A 22,587-nucleotide genomic window follows, 5' to 3' on the forward strand; every position below is an offset into this window, starting at 1 on the left:
GCTCCTAGTGAAAAAGAAACCAAGGGCATCATCAAACTAAGACACCCTAATCAGAATTCCATGCATATTTATGAGCATGTTTATACGCAAACACCATTCACTTTATCAAAATGTAAACATCTTTTATATTGTTTCTACTTACCCTGTGAATTATGCCTGATGAATGAATATACTGTAAAAAAGAGAAAGTATTTTTCAGTTAATGAGATCCTGACTTAGAAGCTGCCTTGGGCCAGTGTGAAAGTACTTTTTTATGGTAATAAAGTTATCGGAAATGAGAAAATATTTATTTGTTGCATAGAATATTTTTCTAGCTAGGTTTTCAACATTTAGATAATTAAACCAGCATTCTGCCCTTCCCCAACAACGGGAAAAACTAAATCAGTTTGACTACTGCATATAGTTTTTTTCCTAAACCTTCCCATAGATTAAAAACCTCATTTCCAATTAAGTTTTGTATTGGTAGGTATGTAGATGTATCAAAACAGATCCTGCAATTGTATACACCAAAAATGCTCTCTTGCACTTTTCTGGTATGACACACAGTTTAGATTCATATGCTCCAGCAGCACTGAGTTTTAGGAGATCATTTAAGAGCAGAATGAAGGCTAGTCAAGCTTTCAGCTGAAGAATTTGGCCACATGCTACTTCCTGCATGAAGCATGGAAAGGTCACATTACAAGATACACTCCTTCACCTGAACGTTTTCACCACCATTCCAGTGACCTATTTAAGGGATCATGAAAGTCAAATCAAACTGGACACCTAGGACTAGTTCTTTTGGGAAGACACCTGACTGAATACAGATATATGCATCTGTGACTGTCACCAATGCTCTCCACTGAGGTACACAGTTCCTCTCACCAGCTGAATGGTGACCTAGAAGAGACTGTTTTCATGGTGGATATAAAGAGAGCCTCTTGTAACTAGTTCAGACCAAGCGTATCTTTTACAAGGAAATGCAGACAGTTGTCCTGAGCTGAGGACTTGCTTTCCAAGAGTGGACTGGGATGTGCTCGTATTGTTTACTTCAGGTGCATGGAACTGAACTGAAAGCCCCAAAGACCATATTACTAGTGGCAGCCCATATTACTGAAACTGAGAAACCTACAAACAATAAAGGCTTTTGAAAAAGGCCTCAGAAAACATGGATGAGATGTGAATCCCACTAGAATCACTTGGAGAGGTTTAATTTTATTCCACCCTGAAGAATGGGACAATAACTGAGAAAAGTTACAAGTTCTCAGAGCTAGGAAACACCAACAGCAGTCAGTTAGCACAGCATCACAGAGATGTACAGAAGAACTGCACTTTGATGGGTAACTGCCAACCCACCACATCCCCAGCAACCACTGTCTTCTTTCTCAGCAACCACAAAGCTGTACAATTAACTGTGAAATTACAACAGTCCCTCTGTAAAGGGAAGCTCATAGTCCATCTGGTGAAGGGACCAGGAACAAGAATGCAAAGCTTCAAACAAATCCAATGTACATTTCAGACTTAGTTTTCTGAACTTAAACAAAACCCCTACAAGCTAAGCAGCACAAACCTGGATTTATGACACCAAGTTTTTAAAGCAGTGATTAAACAGAAATAAAACCTCTGACATTTACTTTTTCCTCTCTTACATGTGACAGGATACTCCAAGTAGAGTCCTGTGTGTTCTGCAAAGAAGGGGGGAAAAGAAAATTCACTTTCCTTAACCTTGTGCCTCTGACTTTACTAATCTAGTCCAGATTGTGGTAGGGTTCTGCTGTTCCATGAGTGTATTGCTGACTGCCATGCCAGAGTAAATGTAGGTCTTGGCATTTGCAGTAGACCAGTTCATGCTGCATATTACTTGCAGATTAGGCAAGGCTTAACACCACTCATAGGAAATACCAAAGTGCTTCACAGGATTTCCTGTGAAGGCACAAGGGCCTATGGGTGCAGGACTGTACCCCAGAATGTTAGCTGTAAAACTGTTACATCAAACTAAGAACTACAAAATGCTGTTTCTGTCATGGGTGTGCATGAAGTGGATCGGGATGGAAGGAACCAGACACAGAAAGAGGAAGTTGTCATTTGTATGTGGAGACCAGAGAGTATATATATGCACTTTTTTTTTCTTAATATATGCACAGGTAGTTAGACTCCCAACAAATGAAGAAAAAGATCTCTTCTGCCAATAGTCATCTTGATCAAGGATATCACAATGACTGCTTGAATTCTAAATAATATCAGTATCATTTTCTTGAAGCTTGATATTTCCAGAGCAGATGCTTAAAATACTCTGTAGGCTATTTTTGTTGCACACAGTAAAGAAATAACTGGCAATCCCCAGGAATCTCTGCACCTAAGAACGTGGCATGTAGAAACAGGAATTAAAAGGACTGTCACCTTCAGGGTTTTAGTGAAAGTAAATCTCATCTGTGTGGTGGGAAGAGATGGGTCTGCTGATGTTCTCACCCTACTGAAGGTTTTATGAGTGTTCACAGCACCAAAAACACATCAACACTTTGGGGAGAACTCTTATATTTTCTGAACACTCCTCTTAATACAAGACTACTGCAATTACATGAAAGAGCACTTATTCCTGGTGCTAACGTACATACCAGCTTTCCTGTAAACTGAAATACTGGTCTTGTGTTGCAATGTTTCTTTAACAGTAGCAGTAAACTTCCCTTTATTATCTCCTGGCAGGTAGCAGCACTGGAACTACACCAGTTTGCCTTCAGAAAACTTTCTATTTCAGTTCACTAATCTTCTGAAATAGGATCCTATTCTTACCTATTCTCTTCATTATATTATCAATTTATTGACACACTTTTCACTCTTATCATGACAAGAACATCTAAGCCAGAGCAGATATATCCTTCACAAAGTTATCACCACTTCACCTCAACAATATCTCATTCAAGATCTAGTTAACATGAGCAAAGTGCCTTGAAGAACAGGAGCTCTGTGCATAATCCTAAAGACGGTTTTTGGTAGCATGCATAAATCAGATTGCACTAGGAAGTTACCTAACTGTTGTCTAAATTTTAAGCATTCTTGTCTGTATACGCAATCTCTACACAAAATAAAAAGCTAATCAAAAGGGAATTAGAAAAGACTCAGGAGAAAGTACTCGAGGCAGCATGCAAAGTGAAAATGAAGAGTGACTTTGCAGGGAAGGAAAAACTGAAGAGGAAATGAGTGAGAGGGGGAAGGGAAAGCAGAGAAGCAGAAAGAATAATGAACATGAACAAAAGGCAGTAAATAGAGATGACAGGAGAGAACTGGAGCAGTTAAATATTACCATGGGTATGGCAAAAGAAGCTTGAACAGTTGTCTGGAACAGACAGAAAATACTTCCTAAATGTCTGTCATGAAATAAGAAATGACAAAACTAATATTAGAGTTAGTAATGTCTAATTTCCTGCTGATAATTTTGAGGTAAGTAGAGTTGTGCCCTTCAAAAACGTGTCGGAAGAGACAAAATGTTCAGGTGAACACTTATAGAAGATCTAACACAGTTACGGAGTCCAGAGAGACCAATTTACTAAGAATATCTTATCCCTGCTGGTTGCCTTGTACCTGAAATGAAAACTGCTCTGATTTTTATAAGATCCTGGTAATAGCTTACATCAAGAACTTCCTGCTCTTTCCCCCTGTGGTGGGCTGACCTCGGCTGACAACTGGGTGCTCATTGAGCTGCTCTCTCATTCCCTTTCCTCAGCAGGGCGTGCAGGAGAAAATACAATGGAAAAGCTCATGGGTTGAGACAAGGACAATTACCAATTATGATTATGGGCAAAACAGATTTGAAGACTAATTTAATTTATTGTCAATTAGTAAGAGAACAAGATAGTTTGAAACAAAAAACAAAACTAAAACTACCCTCCCTTCCTTCCGGCAACTATGGTCAGTTCATTAAGCGTTGTCTCTGCCGTTCTTTCCTCCTCACACTCTTTCCCTGCTCTGTTGTGGGAGCACAGGAGACAATCCTCACAAACTATTCTGTGGGATGTAGTCCTTCACGAGCAGACTGCTCCTGTGTGGGTCCCCTGTGGGACACAGGTCTTGCTAAAAAACCCCCCAGAAGCCTGCTTCAGCACATGCTCTCTATGGGCTGCAGCTTCCTTCAGGGCACAACCATGTGCTTCAGCAAGGGGTCCTCCATGGGATATGCAGGAGATACCTGCATCACCATGGCTTTCACCACGGGCTGCAATGGAATCTCTGCTCCAGCGCCACTCTGTTGGTCTCTGTGAGGTAATCTAGGCCACTAGGATGTTTCTAGGCCACTTCACCAGAATTAAATTCATTATTCATCCTTTCCACTACACTAAACTCCAACTAATTTTTTACAGTTCATATATTGTTTGCCTGCAACATTAGCCCAGATGATGTTTTTTATCTCTGGTGGATAGCATGCCTCTGCTGGAAATCTGTTTCTTAGACACATTACCTGCAAAAATCCAGACAACTCCATTTATATGGTCCTTGACAAAACATTGATTAGGACGTGAATTTGTAATTAGGGAACTAATGACAAAACTGAAGTCATAACTCCATATCCGAAGCCTAGATCAGAGGTGAATTCTCTCTCATTTAAATAAAGCAAATTTCCCCAAACTTGCCTTTAGTTTCTGCCTTTGTAAAATGGGAACTACAGCATTTCAATGCACAATTGTGGAATAAAAAGGATAATTACTTATCATGCATAAAAGGTTGCATGAGTGAAAAACTATTGAATGAAGAACACAAAATTCAAGGTAAGGTCCAAGAGAAATTAATAATGCAGGACTCAACAAAGTACAGTTTCTCTGTTTTGAGATGGAAGAAAACCAACTTATTTTCTTTCTGTATCTGTTAAGTACTGACTGAAAAAGGAACCTTGGGTACACTGTTCCTGATGTGCTTGTCCAGGAGCAGCATGCTCTCCTGCAATATCATTTATTTTCAACAGTGTTTGTCAGTGCAGATACAGATTTGGAAGAATCACTATCCTGATGGATGTGTCAGACCTTCCTGTGTTGGAACCAGCACTGTTTACACTGCACAAGCACATCCCTGTGCCACACATCTCCCAGCATGCCAGCTCCACTCATCTCTGTATGATCGCAGAGGAAAGTCTGCCCACACCTGCAGGCACATAACCATAAAGCCCAAATTGTACAGTGCAAGCAGCCACCAAGGAACAACACTCAATTCCAGACAGTGCCATCCCACAGACACGTTACAGTCTGTGCATCTCTACGGCAGCAATGTGAATTAAAGGGCTGTTACTGCAGGAGAGCCTGGCTGAAACCTGCAGAGCTAGGTCAAGGTTTTTGCTTCTCCTGGCATTGTGTCACCAAGAGACAGAAGTACTAGATCCAAGAGATAAAAAGAGAGACTAATATACACATTATATGTGAGAAAGATTGGGGGATTAAGAGTCATGCTTACACTCACAGTTGTTCTCTGAAAAAAGAAACAAAACAAACAAAAAAAGACGGCAATCAACAAGGTCAGCAACTAACTTAAGGATAAAGTCTGGTTATAATTTGTTCAAGTAAAAGAAAATTTACATTGAAATTATTATTATTGCCCAGACACCATGGTCCAGCTCAGTCATGACTTACTGGAAGAGCTACAAGATGCAGCTTTCCTACACAGTTCAAAACTAAACAATCTGAATGGTCTCTCTGAGCCTTTTATGAATCCTTCCATGATTCACAGTGTACAATGCCAGCACATTATAAACACAGACACTGGAAGACAAAATCAAGCAAAGGTGCCAGGAGGCCTGCATGATGAACAAATAGCTCCAAGGGAAACTGGAATATGAAAGAAGTACAGATATGCTGAAAGTGAAGTCAGATCACCCAGCAGGAACAGAGGGCCACTGTCCAAGTGTGCAGAGATGCACATCAGGAGCAAAAATAAAATTAGGGAAAAGGCAGGCCCACTGCTGAATGGGGCACAGCACCAAACTACTAGGGGCGTGGAAAAGGCCAAGGTACTCAATGTTTTATTTGCCTTCATCTTTACTAGTAATATTTGCCAAATAATAAGTCCCTGAGACCACTGGGAAAATATGGAGCAAGGAAGACTTACATTCTGTGGAAGATGATCAGGTTAGGAAATATTTAAACAAACTGGGTAGGCAGAAGTCCCTGAACCCTTATGGGATGCACTCACAAATGCTGAGGAAAGTTGGCCAAGGCCATTGTAAGGCCATTCTATACTATGTGAAAGGTCATGGTGATCAGATATTCCTTGTGATGGAGAAGAAAGCAAGTATTACTCTTGTCTTCTAAAAGTGCAAGGGGAAGAAACTAAAGGCCAATGAATCATTCCTTGCAAAGGTAATAAGCAAATAATTCTGGAAACCATTTCCCCATTTCCAAATATAACAAGGACAAGGAAGTGACTGCCAGTAGCCAACACGGATTTACAAAGGGGAAAATCATGCCTTATCAACCTGTTAGCCTCCTATGAGATGACTGGCTTGGTGGATGATGGGAGAGCAGACATTATTTACTTTGATTCTAGCTAGGCTTTTGAAATCCTCTCTTGCAACACCCTCACAGAGAGAGGAAGTATGAGTTAGATTACTGGACAGTGAGGCAGACTGAACTACTTAGATCAAAGCTGACTGAGTTGGCTGAACTGCCTAGATCAAAGGGTTGTGATCAGTGTCAGGAAGCCTAACTAGAGGTCCATCACTAGCAGTACCACCTCTAGGGTCAAGTCTCGGGTCAGTTCTGTTTAACATCTTCATTATAGACCTGGATGATGGGACAGAGTGCACCCTCAGCAAGGCAGCAGATGGTTGTGCTGCCATCCTGCAAGACCTCCACAGGTTGGAGAAACAGACTACAGGAACTCATCAAAGTTCAACAAAATCCTGCACCTGGGAAGGAATAATCACATTCACTAATATAGGCTGGGCAGGTGACCAGCCTGGCAGAAAAGGACCTGGAGGTCCCAGTGAACAAGTTCAATGTGAGCAACATGTCCTGCTAGCAAAGACAACCACAAGCCTCCTGCATCAGGCAGAAGACAGCCAGCAACTTAAAGGAGGTGATCCTTTCCGTCTTCTTCGCTCTGGTGAAACAGACCTGGACTGCTGTGTCCAGCTTCTAGCTGGGCTTTCCAGTTAAAGAGACACACTAAAGCAAACTCAGTGAAGCTCCATGAAGGTGATTATGGGACTGGAGTATCTGATACAAAAGGAGAAACTGAAACAACAAGGATTGCTTAGCTGTGTACAAGGCTTGAGGGAGGCAATATAGAAGACAGAACCAGATACTTCAAAGTATTGCCCAGTGAAAGGACAAGAAGCAATGGGCAAACCCCCAATACATAGGAATTTACATTTAAATACAAGAAAAACATTTCACCGTAAGGGAGATCGAACCTTGGAACAGGTGGTTTAGAGAGGACATGGAGTCTCCATCCTTGGATATACTTAAAACCCAACTGCACAAGCTCCTGAGCAGCCTGCTCAGATTGTCCCTGCTTTGTGCATGAAGGTTGGATTACAAAGCCTCCAGAGGTCCATTTCAATCTCTGCAAGTCTGTTAGAAGGCATTAAAAAATTATTTGCTTTCAGTGGACTTTCTCTTGACATCTATTACCACTCTTTAAATCGGGTGCATATTAGTTTAGGCTTGTAAGTGATTAATCTGTCCTCCTCTCAGCCACCTACCACTCAGATATGTCACTAAAATTTCACAGTCCTTCCTCTTTATCAAAGCTGTCCCAGGCTTGGAGGCTTCAGAGACTCTTTGACTTTACATACATGTTAAGCAAAGGACACTTTTCAGTTTCACAGAAAACATTCAGACACCTGGCTCAGAAAGGTTTTTGGATATAGAAATCACAATGATTTACCTAATTTTAGCAATGAACTTTAGTATTCTGCAGAACTGGCCTTTTAACATGCAGGGACCAAACTAGTACTTGCTGTGGCCTTTGAACACTTACCAAAACCAGCGTGGGCACTAGGATTCAACAGGGCTCAGCATCACTCTCAGGACCAGAAATTCACCCCAAAATACCACACCTACAGGCTGTTAACTGTGTATGGCACATACATGTGTGTATTGATAGATATTACACTACATATATGCCATAAATATAGGAATAGTATAAATAGACATACTCACACAAGCATCCACCCCCCATCCCATATATGTATATATATACAACTATATATCTCAATTCTCCTCAGAAGAGCACAGAAAGATACTACACTTACAGCAAGTTTGATGCCGAGTGTCATAGCAACAGTGCATCAGACCAGTATTGGTAAGCCACAGAAACATTTTCAGTTGAGGAAACTGGAAGCTGATGATTGATATAGCTGAGGTCTCAAGTCAAGGTGACTTGAACAGTCAAGTCAGCGATGGCTTCATCCTGTCTCTATGCTAACTAGACACAGCAAGAGGAATATTGCCCAGAAGCACCACAAGAAACTACTGGGGAAGAAGGCGACAAAAAATCACAGCACGGAAATTTTAGTGTACTCAAATAAGAAAACCAAGGTAATACTGGATTAGTGTACTATATGTAGATCTTCAATTACTCTTTTCTTTTTGCTTGAAAAAAGCCACTGACAAAACCACCGCGCAAAAACCCAACCAAACAAAAAACTCACAACCCCTCAGATAACATTTATCATCACAAAACAACTGCTATGCAGAATTTCATTACTTTTACTAAACAAGGCATGATAAATTTTATCCTGCTATGACAAGTATTTATAGCCCTCCATAATAGCTTACTAGGATAAAGAGATTGTGAAATTAAAATAATAGTAAAAGTAGTAAACCTTCAATCCTTTCAACATCTGATACACCAGGAACTGGATTCGGTCTTCGGATAGTTTCTCATGCTTCATTATCTTACTCAAGTCTGTTCCCATAAATGGCATGACAAGGTAGCTTAAAAACAAACCAAATCAAAGAAACAAACAAAAGGAATGAAAAAAGAATAACTTAAATCTGTCAAAGAAATTGAAACATAATTATATGTCATTGTTCAGTGACAATAATAAATTACAGATCATTTACCAAAAATTTCCATCATCATCCCCCTGCCCTCCAAGTTTTTTATCTATTTTGATTGTCATGAAGAGGTACTGCCCAACCCTGACACTCATTATGGAAAATTGCTAGTTATCAGAAGAGTGCAGGTTCTGAACTAATTAGAAAGAACATGACCAAGAGCCATGTGATACTTCAGAGACCCACACAGAAAGCTAAGGCATTTATGCAATGGTGTGTATCTCACCATCATGACCATTGTGATGAATTAGCAGAAACCAGCTGCCTAGATTCAAATAGACAAGGTCAGACATAGCAGAAATAAAGATGATCTAGTTAGGAGGCAAAATAACTTCCATTAATTTTCATCTGGGATCTTTGATACTTAGTACTGGTAAAGGAGAATGTCAAGCTGGCACTTCAAGGCTCATCTTCACTTAAGATCAAAAACTGTTCTGTGCAATGGGTCATTGATTTAGTCTCTAGGAATTACAGGTAATATTTTTAACATTTCATAGGTACTAAACACTTTCCCCCATGAGTTTGGGAGATCAGGACTCAGGCTCCCAGTCCCAGCATTTACAAATTTGCTATCCTTTGGATACAAAAGATGAGCAATTTTATTCTGCAGCTATATAAGGGCAGAGCAAATACGGAGAAAAGATTAATATTTCTTATCTCTCCCCCAGTATGACACAAAACATGTCTGTTCTTGATAGACAAGAGACTTAGAAAATATTTTAATTTCTTTGTTGATGCTCCTGACTGTTGAAAGCATATTAAGTTCTCTTCCAACTCAGACTTATTAAATTCATTTTCCTAAAGGTAATGAATATTCGTAATGAGTCATTCGGAAAGCGGTTGGGGAGTACTACAGACCACAACCCAGATAACCACTAAAAAAATTCAGCAGCATCAAGTTTTGAATTAATCTTTAAATTAGGATGGATTGCACCAGAGATGTGTCATGTAGCAGGCATCATTTTCAGCCTACTTGTTTGGGTTAAGAATTATCCTGTCATTTGGGCAACCTGGGCCTTAGATTAAGGAATCAGTGCTTGAAAGGTGGATTAAGGAATCTGCCAAACTGCCATTTACTAAGAGCTGAAAGAAGTACACTCTATAAGACAGGTAACTGGTTCTAATGTCAACCTGCAAACCTCAACCTATGAATTTTGAAGCTGCACATAGAAGTTATATTAAGATGAAATTCAGAAAACAACATAAATCCATGAAGCAATGATTTTATAACTGTCCTTCCTGCAAAAGTATTGATGCCCTGCTCCCAAACACCAACAATACAGAACTTACAAGTCATTAAACTTTTCCAGTGTTACATCTGGTGTGAACACATCCAATATTCCAATGACCTAGAAAGAAGAGTGGGGAAAGAAAAAACATGCATTTATAATGATGTAACACAAAAATTTCTAAACTGCCTAAGCAGTGAAAAAATATAATCAAAAACATTACCATAGTGAGACATTAGCTACAGGCATAATGAATACCTAAAGGTAGTGCCTAGCAACACCAGGATTTGTTATGTGTAAATTTTATAACTCTATGGGTTGTTTGACCCTGTGATTTACAAAACAAAACAAAACCAAAACCAAACCAACCAACCCAATGGTCTTAACTTGAATAGTTCAGAGGATAACAGCTTTATTTAAGACAAGAGAGCACCTTTTAACTGAAATGTTGAAAGTAAACCAGACAAACTGGTTTACTACCCGAAGCAGTAATAAATGCTGCTCATCTGTCTGGGACTGGTGCCTGACAATGAAGAAAACTTTCAAAGTCTTCTAATTTCAGTAACAGGATAGTTTAGGTACATAGACTACAACATCTAAATGGGAATACAGAGTATGAACAAAAATGGTTTTATTGAGTAAATTATCAGGACTTTAATATTATTTATTATGGCTTATACCTTAAGTTCTCTTTCAGAGTATTTTTTGACAAACAAAAATATTCTATCACTCAGAGCAGTAACAAACTACTAAAACAGATTTCCCACTACAGTTTTTCATACTAGTATGGTTTTCAGCAGAACTAGAGCGACTGTCTATTGGTAACTGCCAATGCTTCTCTCAAGCCCCCCAGAAAATTAAAAACACAGAATTCAATGCTCCAAAAGACATAACCTGAGTTGTCTAAAGCCAGATCTCAGCTTGGATGCTGCTTAAGCCAGGCAGTGCCTGAAGAGCACAGGCCTTTATAATTACTTATTTTCTACTTCTACTACCAATTCACAACCACTTCTGTCTACTTAGAGGAAGACTCTGAAGCCCTGGGTTGCTTGTGGTGTTCCTCAGGTGCAGGCTGCCATATTGATGGGGGGTGCAGTGTTTTGCTGTAAAACCAGCTAAAAGACTAACAACCTTTATAACCTTGTGCAGACCTATCTCCATAGCCATGCAATTTACGAACATCAGATTACACATCAAACTAAAACTATAAAATTAGGAATTTTGAGAAACAAACTAGAGGAAACAGCATACTATGGTGTCCACTGCTATCATCAAAAGCTAAAAGAAAGACTGAAAAATCCATTTTGATATCATCATTTGACATTGCTACATCTTAATCAACAGAACAAGAATAAAGATAAAAGTATTACATGAAAGTGAAGAGAAGGCAGAAATGCAGGGGGAGAAAGGCAAGAAAAGGAAAGGAACTTCCTTTATTTAAAGCTTTAAATAAAAATCTCCAACTGTGATGAAATTCTTACTGCACATACTTCTATCTTTTCCACATTCAGGGAGGCCTACTAGAGTAAGGATGATACAAGACAGAAAAACTAATAAAGATGAAGACACATGTACCTTTGAAAAAAATCCTAATAATATTTTCCCAAGGACTGTTGTATGAAACTCATCAAATAATAACTACCATAAAACAATTAAAACCACAGAAAAGGATGCGATTATTAGAACTAATACCTTCAGTGCTAACACTAAATGCAGTAATGGTTTTTATGACAGTTTTACACAAAGTTTTCCTTTTCTGTGTGGAAGCAGAGAGAGAAAGGGACAAGAGAGGAATTAGGAATGGAGCATAATGGAGCTCTCCAGGCATTTCCTAAGGTAGCACGTGTACACATACATAACAGAGCATACACAACAGAGCATACACAGCCAGAAAAGTTGTGTGCTCTCCAAGTATTTCTGTATTAAAAACAAGGAAGATGATGTTTTAACAGTAATCTTACCCAATATGCACTATTTCACTATTAAGCCACACTTTTTCGTAAGTCCTGCTTGTTCTCCTTAGGGTAATATTATTTCCATAAGCAAGAAATGGATTGTTTATGTCCTGCAGTGCTGTCTCTGCAGCTGATGTCAGGGTGATAAAAGTCGCCCATGAAGACCAGGGCTTGTGAATGTCTACGAAGGGCTTCACCCACTTGGTCTTTCTGGTTAGGTGATCTGTAGCAGACCCCCACCGTAAGGTCCCCTACCCTTCCTTTCATCCTGACCCATAGGCATTTGGTCTTCTCTTCATCGCTCACCAGGTGGAGCTCGATGCACTCTATCTGGCTACTGATGTAGAGGACAACCCCCTCCTCATCTCCCCTGCCTGTCCTTCCTGAAGAGCATGTACCTTTCTAGTCCAAACCACCAATTGTAGGATTCATGTCACCATGGCTCTGTGATGCCCACCAGATCATAGCACTGCAGCTCCTCCTGTTTATTGCCCATGCTGCGTGCATTCAGATCAAAGCATTTGAGCTGGGCTTCTAATGAAGTCCTTTGGAGTCCCTGATGAAGTACCGATGCTCTTCAGCTGGGCCAACGATCTTATCCCGTGTTGTTATGCCATACCTAATGTTACTCTCAGTCACTGTAGTTTTGTCCCCTTCATATCTAGTTTAAAGCCCTCTCAATGAAGACACTCGTGTTTCCATGTTTCTCTATTCAGACTTGGTAGTTATTAACACTACTTGTTACTTAGGTGTATAATATGTATGTACATTAAATAGATACATTACTTCTGGGGTAGTGTTGCAAACTCATGGAGACAAGCTTACCATCACTCCAAAACCACTGCAGTGAAAACACCAAGACCAATGCTCAGGTCTCTGCAGAGAATTTTAAATAACAAACCAGAAAGCTTTTTTAGTATGTCAAAAGTTTCACAATACTTCTTTTCTTGGTTTACAAAGCAAGCTTCCTAAAACTCCTGAAATCCACTTTAGTGTCCAAAAATGGAAAGAGATACTAATAGTTAATCAATTTAAAAATAAAAGCAAGAGACCCATTTCCTGTTCCTCCGTTATCTTTATTTAATAGCTGTGCTTTGGGATGATTTTCCTGTGCTGGAACAGTCATCAGTATTTCCATTTAGGTCGCAGCTTTCTGCAGATATGTCAGGCACAAGGAGGTACAGGATAAAATAAATCCTGAGCAAGATACAATTCCAGCTGCTTCTTCAGGAAAAGGAAAAGAACTAGACAAAGTGTAGGAAACTCCCTCCTCCATACTATTATGGAAAATCCTGCATCTGTCTAAGACACTCTCAATTAAATACAGTATTGTAAAAAAAAAAAAAATTAAATCTTTCTCATGGTATTTATAGATAGTGTCCCAGCACAAAAAGTAAGCCACTGTAAAACAATTACAAGAATAATTTATTTTTCATATGTGGTCTATAAGAAATGTAACACGGGGTATCTGTGACATGGAAATATTCTGTAGTTCTATTTTTGGTGTTAATTCAGCACACTAACTGATACTAACAGAGATGGAAACACAGCCAAGGAACAAACCCAGTGCACTCTGTGATGGCAATGAAAAACACCTGTCATAGCCAGCAGCAGCACAGGGCCACATTTTCTTTCACCATTAACTATGTCAAAAGGCAATTTCTTAAATGAATTAGTCCACAAAGGATGTACCTTCTTTCCTACCATCTCACTGAAAACCAACCAGGATGTCTAGACTCTCCAATGAAGTACCTTCCTTGCATGGCACTCTCATCTTCCTGCAAAGCAAACCCACCTATCTACAGACCTAACTTTTTTCCCCCCCATAGGTAGGCTTTTACTCAGTATACTTACTTTCTTGACTGTCTCTCTTCCTTATGAAGCCAGTAGCAGGTAAATGGCAGTGTCTCCAGCCCTTCTTAGTCCCATAACCCACTCCCCTTCCCCCAAGGCATTTATACTGATCACTCTGACCATTGTTAACTACCATCAACAAATAAATAACAGCTTTGCACTGGTAAGGTGATTTCTGCCCTTCCCTTCTCAGCTGCCTCCTTTTCCAAACATTATTCTGGCAGTGGAGCACAACAGTGAATTGCCTCTCTTCTCTACTCTTCTCTGCACTTTCATGAGTCAGATTACTTTTATTCAAGGACTATTCCACTGCATTTCTGTAAAGGAAAGTTTCTGATGTAAGCAGCACATGAGTGAAAGAACTGGGTCTTGTATAAATTAATTAGTAATGTAGGTTATGTCTTTTATACAGTAAGTGCTGCTTTCTTTTGCAGATGTTATGCATGAAAACACAGTAGAGTGGCTTTGGCACTTAGGCTACAAATGCAAGTGCATTTTTAAGAGAGATCTCTGCTGCGGTGCACTGAACTACTAATTATGATGCATTAAATTTTCTGCAGAACTAGCTTTAATTTCATGTTCTTGCACTATTCCACATCACAGGACACCTGCATCCTTTTACCACACTAATAAGTCTCTGTCTTTTAAAAATTTTAACTATCCATGCACAAGGCTTGCACCACAGTCACCTTTCTTCCTCACAGATTACTGCTCCATGACACCAGGGATGCCTGCTGATGGAATGACAGCTTCTTTCCTTTTCTCCTGCCAGTCAGCACATCAGCAAGCACCAGCTGTACTCATGAGCACCACCACATTCTTTTTTCAAAGTACTTATTAAATAACACTGGACAAATCCAAATCCTGCAAAGAAACACATCTTTATCTCTGGACTGGATGGCAATCCAAAGAGAAGGTTTTGTTTTTCAGTGCTGTTTTCCTTATTTTCATTTTCTAGACTAAGCTAGTAAGTCTACTTTATTAGTACCCAAGGCTGGGGCATGAAAAAATGTCAGCCAGCTAAAGCCCAGCCTAGGTAAAATGCCTATTGGCACATTTGTGAAAATAGATAGAAGTGACAACCGATACCACTATTTATTGGCTTTTGAGTACCAAACCAAGTTATTCTGGTGTCCTACTAGCTCTCTAGCTTTGCTAAGCTTTCAGCTCACAGAAAAGCACCAGAAGAGTTTCTCCCCTATAACCTTTTGACAGCAGTAAACTATCCACTTACAACTGTATTTTTGCTTTCATAAGGACCCCTAAGATTTGCCATCTCCAGCCAGGATTCCCAAAACTGCATTCTTCTGGTACTTGTGGAGTCCTGCAGGACACCACAGTGAACATGTTTTCATCTGTAAAGGTGTCAACTCATCTACAACTACCTTGTTGGTATGATTTTGTACACTGCAAAGGCTGTTGCTCTTCTAAAGTTCTTATCTGACTAGATGAACTGCAAAAGGTGACAGTTTAAAGATTTTTCTCAGGCAGGAACAGAGTGTGCCCCACTATTTTCTCTGGACTGAATTCATCCTTTGTTTGACACTGTGTAGGTATAAATATAAACCCCAACGTTTTTTTCAAAATAAAGAAATCCACAGAATTAAATATTAGCCAACCTAAAAGTGAAGGCCTGTGTCATTTTTTGGAAATACAGCTGCACAATTTGGTGTCTATTGGATACCAGAGTTCCTTCCAAAAGGGGGGGAAAAATAGCTACATGGTTCTTATAATGCAAAACACTCACTAGATATGAGAATACACCACTGAATAATTTCTGCTCAGAGCGATGAATGAGAGCATAATATAGAGTACTTTTAAACAAACACTGCAGTTGCCTCTTACATACAGGGTTTCCAGGAACAGAAAACATCTGTAGAATATTAACCAACCCAAGAAACATTTAATAGGCATTTGTCAAAATGTTTATGCCAGAAACAGGTTCAGAATTTAAGTTGGTAGAAGCGCTTTAGAATTCCTGTGAGTGTTTATATATGTAGGTATACAAATATGTACAAGATACACAAACGTGCCACACTTATGATAAAACTCTCACTTTGTTCTGGCACAAGATACCAGCAGGAGCCACGGTAATTAGCTATCACACACCACATCCTCTATATACTTAGATTATCAACAGCCAGCACAAAGATAACAGCAGCACTGGTATTTTATTGTGGTCTCTGAGACATTTACTTCAGTTTTATTAATTTTTAATAGCAGCTCTATTTATAATGCAGCCAGAATGATAGGTAACCGCTATTTTATAGAAGTATACTGTAACATATTAGTTAACAGAAAAATCAGAAAGGCACTTCAATCACTGTTCTACTCTACTAGTTTCTGTTATAAGGAGATACACACCCATCTGAGTGGCACCCATTCAAATGTCAGATCTACAGAAGCCACAACAGCAATGACAATGAACAGGCAACTGTCCTGCCACTACTGCACCATATCATTAAAGGTGTGCACAGTACACTGTGGACTACAGTGAATAGGAAAGGGCCTTACTGTCTGCCTGTAAATCCATCCTTTTGTGGAAATATGCAAAGTGAGGCTCTTTGACAGAATGGCAGTGGGTCAAAGTGAGGAGCTGAAAATCATGATGAGGAGTGATACTGTTGCTCTGGTTTAATTTTGGATGAGTATTCTGAGATCAGCACAGAGACCAGAAATCCTAAAAGACGTTATTGTTATTCCCAACTCACTGTGGGTGAAATAACTGACAGAAGGGTGTGAGGCTGGGATAGAGGATGGAGATTAACTTAATGGGTTTATGGCAGATGGGTGGAATAGTCACCCTCTGTCTCGACAGTGCCTACAAACCCCTGCAGAATCATTTATTCATTTGTTCTCTAATGAGTAAATGCATGAGTACTTGGTAAAACTTTTCCTTAAGACGTAGACCAGGTTCCTCTTTCTTCAGCCCAAACTGTTTCCTAAGATGGTAAATTATTCCCTTCCTTCACATATACTGATTTGTAACTCTTAGATTGTGCTCACGTTGCCCAGTGAGCATTTTCTTTTGACTCTTTAATTATCAAATGAGTCCATGGAGGGGTTCCAGAGTATTATCCTGAAGGGCATACACCACATAAAAACCTCGAGGAGTGGAAAATGCTACCTAACAGATTATTCTGGGAAATGGAAGAAAAATAATCCCAAAATTCTGGACACAGTTAAGATCTTGGCAACTACATGAGCTGCTCTGCTCCCAAATGTTCAGTAAAGAAAATGCTGAGAACATTAAAGCCCATGCCATGAGACACAAGTTCCCTGCAAATGTTAACTCTTTAACGTATACAGCAGTGGTTATGAAGCAGTTACTTAAAAAGAATCCTCAAGTAAAATGATCAAATGTAGTGAAAGATTCAGACTACAATGTTAACAGGCACACCATTTCTTATACCTACCAAAAAAGTCTATTTTTTTTCTGGACAGTCAGGATATTCCACAGATTATTCTTAAAAACAAACCTAGATAAAGTTAGCAGACACAATGTCAATACTAGAATGTTAAATGGCAATGACTAGCTATTGTTATTACCAGTTTCTCTTGTCCTCATTTTCAATCCCTTAGCCTTCAAGGAAAGCTATCTCAATGGAGCTATGCTCTAATCTTCCACATCGTTAATGTTTTAAACTATAATCTTAGCCATCTTTTTAACAACTTCCGCCAAACTCTCTTCTCCCGCTGCCCCCCAGCTTCCTCATTGAAAACCACTACTGCCATTCCTCAAGTTTACTCTAGGACAATTCTCGCTTGGACTCCATGCTTTGATTCCACAAAACCTGTTTTCACGCAAATCTCTCCTCCTTCACTTTTTTTCTTAAGCCACTAAGCACTACTGGAACTAACAACATTTTTTTCTACAGCTGTTCTTTCACATTATGGAGGAGTCTTTGCAGAGCTCTCTATCCTATTCTCTGTATCCCAGAAAAACAAATTAGTCACCTTTCTTGTTTCACTTTAGCATAAGCCCAAAACCCTCAAATGCTTCATGAATGATAAAAAAGTAAAACCTTATCCCCCCCCAAAGATATGTATGTGTGCCATAGCCATCTTCATAGAAGAAGAGCAATGCTGGTATTTGAGACTCACAGGCACAGGCTCATGCTCTATGCCCTCCTGCATCTCACACACATAGTGACGGAGACTGTAATTTATGTTCCTTAATCTGTCTCACTAGCTCTGAGCACAAATTCCACTGTGGTCCTAACCTTCCCCACCCGACTTTTCCAACATGGAAATGACATGTTTCCCACAAGATATTCTAGTTTGCACAAACCAATGTTTGTAGATAAAGGACAGACAGACAAAAGACATACAGGTCTTGGGCTCCTGAATTCCATGCAGCCACGTATCTGCCTTGTTCAACTCCACATAATTTTCTCTCATTTTTTAGGGTGTGCAAGCTGTGCCCTTGGGGGCAGAAAATCTGCTAATGACCCAACTCACATTTTCATGCTTCATATGCTTCAGCAGACGTAGCTCTCTGTAGGCTCGTTTGGCAAAGAGTTCAGACTGAAATGGGCGGTACAATTTCTTAATGGCGACTTTGGTACCACTTCTTCCATCAACGGCTGAGCTTTAAGGGAAAAGGAATAGTTTGGTGAGGGAGGCCTGAAGAGAGATGCAAAGCCCACCAAGCATGGCCGCATCCTGCCCTGCGCTGCCCAGACTTCAACCTACGGCCTGCCAAGTGCCAAGGGAGGAGGCTACCTTTCCAAAAGCACCTCGTCTGCAGTATCCCACAGCTAGTTCCATTCGTTTAATAGGCTTCCAGATCCTGGGATGAAAGTGGCCAATTTTCAAAAGCTTTAAAAAGAGGAACATCTGGCTAGGGGCGGGGGGAAAGCAAGAAGCAGACTTCCCACAAAATCCCACAAAAGCCAAAACCCCACCACCGACACAACCCAAACCAGGTATCGCGTCCCAAGGGCCAACACCTCGGGTTCTGGGGACGTTCCCATTCTGGGAACCCCACCCCGCGAGCCGGGCCCGGGCGCCGCAGGCAGTGCTCCTCGGGCAGGGCTGGGGCGGCGCCCCGGGCTCCTCTTGCTCCTGGGACGAAAGCATGCGTGGGACGGGTATGAACGCTGTCCGCCTGCCGGCTGCTCCGCGAAGGGCTGGGCTCTCCCGGCGGCACAGCCCGCCCCCGGCACCCGGCCAGGTGGGCAGCGGGGCCACCCGCCTCAGCTCCCGCAGGACTCGGCAGCACCGGGCGGGACCAGGCCGGGCCAGGCACAACAACCGGAAAAAGTTGGCAGGGAACAAGGAGAGCGAGAGCCGGGCGGGGCAGTGTCCCCCACAGTCTGGGACAGAGGCAACCGCGGCGCCTCACCGCCCCCTCCCGGGGCCGCCCCGCCTCGCACCGCTCACCAGACGGCTCCGTAGGCACCGGACCCCACTGGCTGCAGATCCCGGTAGCGGTCCCGCACTTCCCAAAGGGTCTTGGTGATCTCCTGCCGGTAGAAGCCGTTCTTGGGGGAGGACATGGCGCTGCGGCCCCCCGCCAGCAACCACCGACAAAGAGCCCGGGCAGGGGGGAGCAAGAGCGGCCACCACCACCGAGCAGATCTGCGGCGAGGGGCCGGGCTTGGGCGAGCAGCGCCTCCCGCCCCGCGCACCCCCCGGCCCGCCCTACGCCTCCTCTGGCGGGGCCGGGGCTGGGGCCGGGCGTGCCTGCCCCTCCATGCTCGAGCACCTGGAGCTGCGCTCCGTGGCAGCGGCGAGTAGGGAGCTACAGGGTGTCCCGGCGGTGCCTCAGGGCAGCGAACCACCCAGCCCGTCTGTGCCCGGCTGTGAAGCGGGGCAGTGAGCCGCCCAGCCCTTGTGCCTGGCGGCGGAGGAGCGTGCGCGGTCGGGCGAACAGGTGCCGAAGCTCTCACCGCCCGCACACGCGCTTGCCACAAAGCCCAGAGCAAACCCTCCCCAGCCCTCTTATCCTGCGTGTACGCGCCGTTCTGTGGTTCGTCACTCGGGGCTCGTTTTGTGGTCGTGTTTTGGGAGTAGAAGAGGGAGCTTTCAAATGACCTCTTCACGAAGAGGTACAGCTGGGGGCTTCCCAGTTCATCTCCGGAGTTAGACCCCAGTTTTCAACGCTGTTTCGTATATTTCGACAGAAACAAGCACACACTTGATTCAGTGGCTCAGGGCAAGCATTCGATGCGTGGTTGGTGAGACATGAAACAGTTGAAGCAGCAGCTTGAAACAATTGCTGTGCTGGAGCAGGAGGAATAGCCACCTTGTCAGTATCTCTACAGTAAATAGACCTGGACCAGCTCGTCTAGGCAAAGACCTGCTTAAAAGAAAACAAAACAGAAAAAAAAACAACCAAACAAACAAAAAACCCCAAACCAAACCCAAATCGTTTTATGTGTTCTTTGTGTGAATATAATTAAAATTCTTGCCCTTCTTTGCTCTGATAATCCTTTGTTTTGTCTGACTTCAGCAATGTTGCTGAGGTTAGATAATTCAGGCTTGCTGTCAATTTGTGGCTCAAATTGGAAGGGGCAATCTGGCCGAGTTTCATTGCTCCTGATGCCTTTTTGGTAGTGGAATTGAGACCTTTTTGTGCCTGACTACCGAATGTGGAAGAGCAGTCCTGTCCTCCCTCCTTCAGATACTTATGTTTCAGGTAGAGGAGGCAGCTATCGTCCTACCCAACAGTGGTGTGTTCCAGCTGACTCTGCTGACTGATGATCTGTTCAACTCCCCAGTTTAGTGAGAAGTGAAATCAAGTGTCTGACATTTGGCAGGTCAAGTGTTGAATTAATAATGCATGTTTGCTTTCAAAATCCACTGTCCCAGCAGATTATTTTATTTTATCATAGAATCAACCAGGTTGGAAGAGACCTCCAAGATCATCCAGTCCAACCGATCACCCAGCCCCAAGCAATCAACTAGACCATGGCACTAAGTGCCTCATCCAGGCTTCTCTTGAACATCTCCAGTGATGGCGACTCCACCACCTCCCTGGGCAGCCCATTCCAATGGGCAATCACCTTCTCTGTGAAGAACATCCTCCTAATATCCAGCCTACACTTCCCCTGGCACAACTTATTTTATTTTTGATTTCTGAAGCCACTTTTATGCCATGTTTGCCATTCCATTGATGGCTGGAGTGAACTGTGATATGGACAAGGTGAAGGACAGAGCAGCTTCTACTTAGTACTGAGCCAGTCTATTAGATAGACAAATATATATATTTCTAATACAGTAAGAATTAGTTCTGCTTTTGATCCCTCACCTACTTTATCAAGTTGTGGCAAAACGATGCTTTCTTTCTGCTTGACTTTTATTAAGGCAAAAAAGCAGATAATTTTGACACAGTAGATGAAAGTACTAACCCAGCACCAAGACAATGTCATTCCTGTGCATAAGCTGAGAATATTACTGAGAGACTTCGCTAAGATATTTTAATTGACAAAATTGGCCAGTAGTGGTTTTCTTGTGTTTTTCCTCCATAAAAGTATTTGGGTGTACTTTGCTATAGACGGATGAAGTAGCAGCATAAGCCAAATACAAGACCACCTTTCCCCATCAGTTCACACGTATAGCAGATGAAGTGATAAACTTTTTGAAAAGACTAGGAAATCAGCAATGTTGTAACACAGGGCACTTTGTTTAATAAAACCATTAGAAGTGTCTATGAAGGGAGTGAGATGAGAAACTTGGATCCATCCACAGCTGACTCCTAGAATATCTTTAAAGCAGCTTTCTATATCCCCACCTTCAAAAATTACTCTGTTCTTTTCTAGTTAGATGTGTCATGGGGGAAGTAAGTTCATTTCATTTATTACAAGAAGTAAAGCTTGAATAAAAAAATCTCCATTTTAATCTGAAAATATTCCCATGCTATTGTGTCCCCACCCTTCCCCAGTGGAGCTGCTGCCAACATTTTGCAGCTTTTCTGGTTTTGTCTCTGACCTCTGAGCAGGGTTCTTCAGTTCCAGTTTCAGTTACACCCAAGGGGCCTTGCCATGCTGCAAGGGCATTCAATCCTTAGCAGAAAAAAAACTAAATATGTACACCTGAACACTTTTTTGTTTTTATTTTTTTTTTAAATAAAATTTAAAGCTGGCTACTTCGTTTGTTCAAGTGACTGAGAACTTACTAAGTATCTATTTACTGCCCCATTATCCCTGCGTGCTGGAGAAGGATGGAGAATGCAAGGCTGGGTGTAGAGAGTAGCAAACAGCTCTCCTAATTCTTTTTACTCAGAGCCTGCCTCAAGGTCTTCTTCACACTCATTCCTACAATAAATTGTATGAGTTTAATTTTTAAACTATCACAGATTGTCACAGTCTGAGACAATACTTTGCAGAGAGCAAAAAATACTTGTGCTGAAGAGTTTCCCCACTTCAGTACAAAATCATATGAAAAGAGTGTTAGTGGTATCACACTGATTGATAGCTTTACTAATTTGTCACTACATAGTTGTGCGCATCACCTGTTTAAATCACCAAAATCTCATTGGTACTCTTACCTCATCTTTCCCATCCTCCTATGCTGGTGCAG

The 22,587-nt window shown here is 41.5% G+C and overlaps 1 protein-coding gene across 1 annotated transcript in view; it reads right to left on the minus strand.

Annotated features, from left to right (window-relative positions):
* MAPK12 (mitogen-activated protein kinase 12) overlaps nt 1–19,562 on the minus strand; it is a 33,310-nt gene extending 13,748 nt beyond the window's left edge. Inside the window, exons 1-5 of the mRNA XM_054399322.1 lie at nt 19,447–19,562; nt 18,523–18,652; nt 10,314–10,372; nt 8,789–8,900; nt 143–172 (exon numbers count right to left, since the gene is read on the minus strand). Of these exons, the coding sequence (XP_054255297.1) occupies nt 143–172; nt 8,789–8,900; nt 10,314–10,372; nt 18,523–18,652; nt 19,447–19,562 (447 nt within the window). The remainder of the gene's footprint in view (nt 1–142; nt 173–8,788; nt 8,901–10,313; nt 10,373–18,522; nt 18,653–19,446) is intronic.
* Between the last annotated feature and the right edge of the window lie 3,025 nt (nt 19,563–22,587).

This window comes from Indicator indicator, chromosome 3 (genome assembly GCF_027791375.1).
Source record: "Indicator indicator isolate 239-I01 chromosome 3, UM_Iind_1.1, whole genome shotgun sequence".
Classification (NCBI taxonomy): Eukaryota; Metazoa; Chordata; class Aves; order Piciformes; family Indicatoridae; genus Indicator; species Indicator indicator.